Source organism: Kryptolebias marmoratus, linkage group LG16 (assembly GCF_001649575.2).
Source record: "Kryptolebias marmoratus isolate JLee-2015 linkage group LG16, ASM164957v2, whole genome shotgun sequence".
In the NCBI taxonomy this organism is placed as follows: Eukaryota; Metazoa; Chordata; class Actinopteri; order Cyprinodontiformes; family Rivulidae; genus Kryptolebias; species Kryptolebias marmoratus.
The window spans coordinates 18,055,630-18,063,246 of record NC_051445.1 but is presented as its reverse complement, the minus strand read 5'-3'; the positions used below and the strand labels follow the sequence as shown (position 1 = coordinate 18,063,246).

The following is a 7,617-nucleotide window of genomic DNA, read 5'->3' as shown; positions in this document are numbered from 1 at the left end:
AGATAGATAGATAGATAGATAGATAGATAGATAGATAGATAGATAGATAGATAGATAGATAGATAGATAGATAGATAGATAGATAGATAGATAGATAGATAGATTCCCTTTTTCTTAAATTGGCTTGATTTTCTGCTCAGCTGGGTGAAAATTGTTTCCTAATTAATTAGGAATCAATTAGCCCACACGTGATTAGCGTCAGTGCGGTGGAATGAAAGGAATGCCCTGATTAGGCCTAATGCATTTAAAGTGATGCTTAGACACTGATTAGGCTAATTGATTGATTGGGAATTGCAAATTAATCTCCAACTCCTGTTAAAGCCCCCTCCCCGCGCCCCCTCCAAACATTGACTTTAATAAGTTTTTTTTTCTGTCTATATATTTTTTTTTTGTCGGTATGCCAGAAAGAAAGAAAACGCATATTAAAGTTACAGTCTGGTCATTTTTTAGTGAGGGGAAACTTCTGACGTCAGAGTCTCCTCTGTTTAAAACAACCTGCCTCTGCTGCTGACGTCTTTTATAGCTACTACTTTTTTATAAGGCAAAAATATGTACCTGACAACAAAGTGATTATTCCAGGGGAGAGACAAGAGTGTCACTCCTTTAATAGACTTTAAAAAGGAAAAAAAGGAGATTATTTTTATTGTTATCATTATTATTATTAGTCTATAATTATTTTCCCCTGCTGAGAAGGCGTTTTGAGAGGGAGGCTTTTTTCTTTTTTTTTTTTTTTTTTACACAAATTAAACATGCTACTCTGCTTCGCCCTATAAGCATCCTAGGAGCCTGTGCTTGCCAATCAATTGTGAAACAGAGCCGCAGCCTGCGTTAGAGTGGAGACCTGCAGTCTCGCTTCCTTTCTGGATATCGAAGGGACCTTTCTACCATGTCATATCCACAATTTGGATACCCATATTCGTCTGCTCCACAGGTAAGCTAATTACGTTTTATGACTGGGGATGTTTTGGGTTTTTGATTGATTCTGTCATCGATTGAAGCCCGGATCCTTTTACGCACTTTAGACAAGATTCGGGCAGACTTCTATAATGCCTTTTCGGTTATTGGAAAAGGTATTGCGTTGCAGCCAGCGATACCTACCTGTGTCTTTGTGGCGAGGGGGAAAAAAGGGGGTAAAATGAGGGTAACCAGATTCCGCCGAGAGACCCCTCTCCGACCTCCCATTCACTGATTTCTGTAAGATAATAGCCGCCTGTAATGTCAACCATATGTTTATCTGCTCTGGAACACACACGCCAACTTGTTCGGTACACGCCGCGCATGTTTCTTTTTTTTCAACCTCATAAGCCAGCTGTTGTTTTGATTTTGGCTTTGAGCCATAAAAAAACATTTGGGCATTGCTTTTGATTTCACAGGAGCGATGTTGGAAAAAAAAAAGAAAAAACAAGAGGTGTGTTAAGTGTTTCACCTGGATCCAAATCGTTTTGGACACTTTTACGCACGCTTTTACGCACAAATTATCACACAATCACGTCGTGTTTAATTGCCTTTTCCCCTTTTTATCTTTAGGAAACAAGCCAGATATCCAAAGTTATTTAAATCATGACTAATTCTTGGGTGAAAAAAGTGAAACTCATTTCATAACTACGTTGTGTTATTTTCTCTTAAAAATCAAAGCGAAGTTTTCAAACTAACTTCCACATCTGTCACAGCAGGAATTTTTTCTTTACTTTTGCACAAGGCATCTAAGCGGTAACTTGTGATTTATTTCTGTGCTGGTCTTCGTTCAGTTCCTGATGACCACCAACTCTCTGACCACTTGCTGCGAGTCCACGGGCAGATCCATCGCCGACTCCGGAGTTGCAGCGTCCGGGCAAACACCAGTCTACTGTCCGGTGTATGAGAGCCGGCTGCTGGCCACGGCGAGGCACGAGCTCAGTTCAGCCGCCGCGCTGGGCGTGTATGGGAGCCCCTACACCGGTGGTCAGGGCTATGGGAATTACGTTACATACGGCACCGAAGCGTCGGCTTTTTACTCGCTGGTGAGCGCTTCATGGTTCCTCTTGGCATTGATTAATAGAGCCGCAGGGTGCTGAGACTCTCATCACATTTAAATGCTATTTACCTTTAAATATCTGTAATTTACTCTCTCCTTAAATTCACCCCCGGCAAATATTCTTAAGGTTCTTACTTTTTGACAGTGTGGTTTTCTTTTTTCCCCCAATTTCTTTGAACATTAGTTTTGTCAAGCAAGACAGAGGAAACTTGAATGTTGTCTGCTATTAGGAGCATATACTGTGTGTCAAAAAATATAACTGTAAATTACAGAAAGAACTGTCAAGTTTAACCTAAGAAATGTCAAGAAACTGTGACAGTAGTGCAAATAAACAAATACTTGGACATAAAATCTAAAAAAAAATGTGTCTTTCTGTGATGGTTGAACAATAAATAAAGTGTAAAGAGTGTTAAAACTGTGGTAGGAAAAATTAAAAAAAAATCACAGTGATGTTTATTGCCATATTTTCACAAACAATTATTTTTTTCTGGTGGCTTGGTACAGAAATGTTTATAATTATGCACAAAAACATTGATATGCACAGCTGACATTGTTGAAGAATGACCCGTGTAAATGTATAAAAAAAAATACAAATGTCCAAATGAGGATAGGCTCATTGATAAACTTTTCTGAAATAAAATAATTTCTCTATAATCAAAAGCCCAATTTCCCTTAGAACATTGTCATTTCCAAAAGAATTAAGCTGTTTGCAAGCTAAAAGAAATTGACGTTTTTGTTATTAAAGTTTTGGACTTTTAATTACCTTTTGCGTCAACAGTATTGTCTACACGGACCATTTAGAACTGTAAAGATTAGAAGTTTTATTTATAGCACAAAACTTCATCCTAAATTTCATTTTCTTTGTACTGTCAGTATGACAGCTTTAAAATACAACCAACCAGTCATTTGACTGATAGAATTGTTCCCTCCCAGGTGAAATTTTGTTAAAGCAAAACCACATTGGTGTCTATTTCCTAAACCCTTCATGTCTTCACATGTGATTGCAGGGGACATTTGACACTAAAGATGCCACAGCTTCTGCGCATGCGGGAATCACTCAAGCAACTGCCTATTACCCCTATGATCCTACCTTGGGACAGTATCAGTATGACAGGTAAGGAGCTGCGATAATAATTCATTTTCATCACCTTCTTTATGGGTGCAACTTATTTTTGTATGCTGCAGATTTCAGTATGTTGATGATTCCTGAGAAAAACATTGTAAGGTCATGTTAACAACAAAATGCAACTCCGATGTAGGTAAAATGCAAATCTCAGGGTTTTACCTTATAGAGAAGGGAAACATTTTAGCAAAAACACATACATTTTGAGAGGTCAAAGCTGTTCCCATTAAATCTAGTGGATCTGCAAGGGTGACCACCTCCATCACATAACACATTGTTTTGTAAAAAGTGTGCCTGCTATGTTTAAAAGTCTTCCCAATAATCAGATTACTTGTTAATTGAATCTTTAATCAGGTTAGAATCAAAGGACATGAATGAGCATCACTAACAGAACTAACATGCGTGTGACAGGAAACACTTTCTTTGATCACACAGGACAAGATTGAACTTGATTTAATCGTATTGACTCTAAGTTTTGCAGAGAAATAAGGTAACAGGATCCAAAAGCTGACAGGCAACTTCCTCTATCAATCACTCCTAATTCAAAATGAAGAGCAAAAGAGAAGCAAACAAATAGTGCCTGCAAAAGTACTGCTTCTGTCTTTGCCCGTCTTTTTAACCTGAGGGCTCATCATTACACTCAATAAAGCAATTTTACAGTCTATTTTATCTGCGAGGGGAACAGCAGAGGGTAGAGAAAGGTGAGCGCTCCTCTCCTTCTGATTCCCTCAGCTGTGCTTGACCTGCACAGAGCTATACAGAGCAATAAAGGCCTCATAAAAAAGAAGGTTCCCGGGAGAGGACGTTTACAGCTCACTGCTGACTGAAAATCAACAGCATGCATGTTAAATGGACGCTCATGGTTTTGCATTCGTGGGAGAGGTGAAAGTCGAGGAAGGTCTAAGGGATTGTTTGATAGACAAGATGTTCAATTATAAAAATCATAACAGAATAGATACTGTGCAGATGATTCTGAAAACATATTTTTGGCTTGTTGGAGATGGTTTGTACAAAACTGACAGTTTTCTGGACTTTTTTCAGTTTTGCAAAGTTGTATAACTTTTAAATGATTCAAGCTAATCAAAAAAAAAAATTTTCTATCTCTGAAAAGTTATATAAGCCCACCTGACAAGCTTGTTTTCATTCTAATATGAACTTATTGTGTAAATTATGTTCTGTTTGGCAGGGCTTTTCCCTACACACTCTTATCTCCTAAAGAAAACATATACATATTCTGTCTTAAAACAGCGACAGAGGAACATCAGTGCAGCTGCTAAGTCTTTTCAAACATGTTTAGGACAATTCCAGAAACAGATGGATCTTTCATGGTTTTCTGGAAACAAACTACTGCTTCTACACAGTTCTGGTTTACTTCTGTTCCCCTCACCAACAGATATGGCTCTATGGACGGGGGCACTAGGCGAAAGAACGCCACCCGCGAGACCACCAGCACCCTGAAGGCCTGGCTGCAGGAGCACAGGAAGAACCCGTACCCCACCAAGGGCGAGAAGATCATGCTGGCCATCATCACCAAAATGACGCTGACGCAGGTCTCCACCTGGTTCGCCAACGCCAGGAGGAGGCTCAAGAAGGAGAACAAGATGACGTGGCCGCCCAGGAACAAGGGGTCAGAGGAGAAAAGATACGACGATGATGAGGATGGGTCTCAGGAGGAGCAAATAAAAAGCGAGAATAATGATGATGGTTAGTGTCAAAATTGTGCCTCTGTTCTACAGAAATTTAAAAAAATTGGTGGTTTGATAAACATACATGGATGGACTGTGTCTGACTTTGAAATGATTTTACTCAAACAATATATTGATATGATCATGCACACTTTACATTACAGCTGTTCAAAACTTCAGCTGAACATTTTTAGTTTGTCTCAGATTTCATTTCACACTTTCCAGAAGGAAATTTGTCTTGTTACTGACTTCATTTTATTAAAACACAGACTGCTGAGTCTTTTTCGTAAAGTAACAGGAAGTTTTATTAGTTTTGTGATTTTTATTGATTTATTTGTTTTATTTATTTGCAATATTGTACTTTATTATCTGGGATAAAAACAGAAGTATGTGACTCTGTTATTACTCATCACTAAATAATGATGATTTAAATGCTTTCCCAGTTCAAAAGTAAAATCACTGCCTTGAGCTGTTCTTGTATCAAAGCTGTTGTAGTATTGATGAAGCTTCAGTTGTATCACTGTGACAGAGAGTGTGACACATTTAAAGTAATGAAGCTGATTTTTATAAACAGATTTTGATTTATGACCTATAATGGTCTAAGCTGCTGAATTTATTATAAAACATGTTGATTGAGGATCAGTGTCTTTGAAAATTGTTAATCACAATAGTGGTTTAGTTCTCATAAAAGACACGAGGATTTAATCTGACATTGTTACATTTCAGTGACTTGTTTGTCCTTTTTGTTCCCCGATCTGCTGCAGAGACCAGAAGTCGGGCGGATAAGGACCTCCAGTTGAGCGACTTGGAGGACTTCGACGCGCTGGAGTCCGAGAGCTCCGAGTGTGAGCTGAAGCATCGCTACCACATGAACACGCACATGTCGACCGACTGCTCCGCCGGGCAGCTCATCAAGAGCGCCTCTCTGAAGCTCTCCCTCCCCGTTTCTCTCGGAGGGGCCGAGCAAGACTTGGGCAAAAGTTGTCTCAAGTCGAACCCGGAGGACTTCCAGGCGGACAGCAGGCAGCAGCAGGCCAAGTCGTGCTACAATAATAATAATAATACCCAGCAGCAGCAGCAGCACCAGCTGTTGGACGGAAAGCCTCGGATCTGGAGTTTGGCCCAGACCGCCACGTCCCTGAACCAGACTGAATACCCGTCCTGCATGCTGAGGTGCCAGCCTCCGCCGCCTCCGCCCTCCTCATCCTCCCTCACCCCGTCCCCCGCCGCCTCCTCCCCCGTGACCGGCCCGGACAGCAGCAGACAGCAGGACTCGCCGGTCACGACGCTGAGGAACTGGGTGGACGGGGTTTTCCACGACCCCCTGTTCAGGCACAGCTCCGGTCTGAGCCAGGCTCTGAGCAGCAGCAACAACAGCAACACCGTGCCCTGGACCACGAACACCAAAGGCGCCATGCTGGAGGCGGCGGGCCTGCAACAGCATCAGGACCCCCCCAAAGACATGAGCTTTCCAAAAACTGTCAACAAACTGTTCTGCTCCTAACAGAACCAAACGGCGCTTTCTAGACTTTTAATGGTGACTGAAAATCAAGTGGATAAACAATGATTCCCTAATGTTTAATTCTTTATTTTTTCTTTGTAATCAAAACTGTTACATTGGACAGAAAAAAAGCCGGGTCATTTTTGAATAACCTAATTTAAGGCACGCACAAATCTAATGAAAATATTTTACAACTTCGGGGGAAGAATGTTGAGATTTACAGGACTGTTTCTGTTCAAGCTTTCTTTAAAATGCGCATGCAAATGTAACTGATTATAATTTAAGACTCAGCTAAAGAGAATCACTATTAAAAAGGAGGGAAAAAAGTCACAAATGCACTGCTCTCTGAGGAAGTGGATGGGAGCGTTTTGTTCACAAAAAAATAAAAAGGAGTTGGTTTCTGAACAGCGATTTGGTGACAGTTGCTGTCCAAGGTGCTGAAATAGCAGAAGGAGCTGATTTCTTTTCAGATTCTTTTTTTTTTTTTACTCCCACCGAAAAATATAGAGCTTTTAGATATTTTACTACGGCATCTTACTTGTATTTCTTTCTTTGACTTCATTACTATGACTACAATTTGCACGTTCTTTGTTTATAGAAAACGTTCACTTCCGTCTAGTGACAGCTCGGGAAATAAAGCAGCTCATCCAACCCCCCCAAGACAGAATAATATCAGTATCTAAGATCTGCCTCATTAATTCCTTCTAAACAGACTGTAATTGGGATGTTCGCAGTCATATTTCATGTCAAACTATTGATTTCTCCCTTCTTCCTTTGCTCCTCGCTGATAATATTATCGAAACATCTCAACACATGGTCCATGATGCAGCTGTCAAAAGGGGGTAAGTTATGCGCCATAAGTCATCCAAATGGAGCCCCCGTGTCCCCTGATATGATTTCAAGTGAAGAGGGTTTTGTTTTCTGTTTTGTTTCGTTTTTGTTTTCTTTGTTTTTTTTTTTTTTTTTTTTTTTTTTTTTTTTTTTTTTTTTTTTTTTTTTTTTTTTTGTTCTGGCACTTAAAATGCTTTCAATTTTCGATAAAAAAAAAACTAAACAAAGGAAAAACAACAATAACAACAACAGGCTGAATGCTTTTTCTAGTTCTAAAAAGTAAAAAAAAAAAGATTTTCTTCTCTTTTTCGCGCACAATGGCGCTCACGTCCGTCTAAAAGTGAAAAGGGCAAAGGAACTCAAATTAGTTGTTGTAGATAAAAGGGCAAAAAGAAAAGGAGTCAAGGGTACTTGACAGTAATGGCGAAAGTGGAGCTCTCGAGGGACCCTGCCTGTCCTGTGA

General features: G+C 40.0%; 1 protein-coding gene across 1 annotated transcript; it reads left to right on the top strand.

The window, feature by feature from the left end:
* The first annotated feature begins 118 nt into the window (after window positions 1–118).
* irx4a (iroquois homeobox 4a) lies at window positions 119–7,239 on the top strand. Its single transcript, XM_017409856.3, has 5 exons — window positions 119–931; window positions 1,749–2,000; window positions 3,022–3,128; window positions 4,531–4,841; window positions 5,587–7,239. The coding sequence occupies exons 1-5, from the start codon at window positions 887–889 to the stop codon at window positions 6,324–6,326; spliced, it is 1,455 nt and encodes a 484-aa protein (XP_017265345.1). The 5' UTR covers window positions 119–886; the 3' UTR covers window positions 6,327–7,239.
* The last annotated feature ends 378 nt before the right edge of the window (window positions 7,240–7,617 follow it).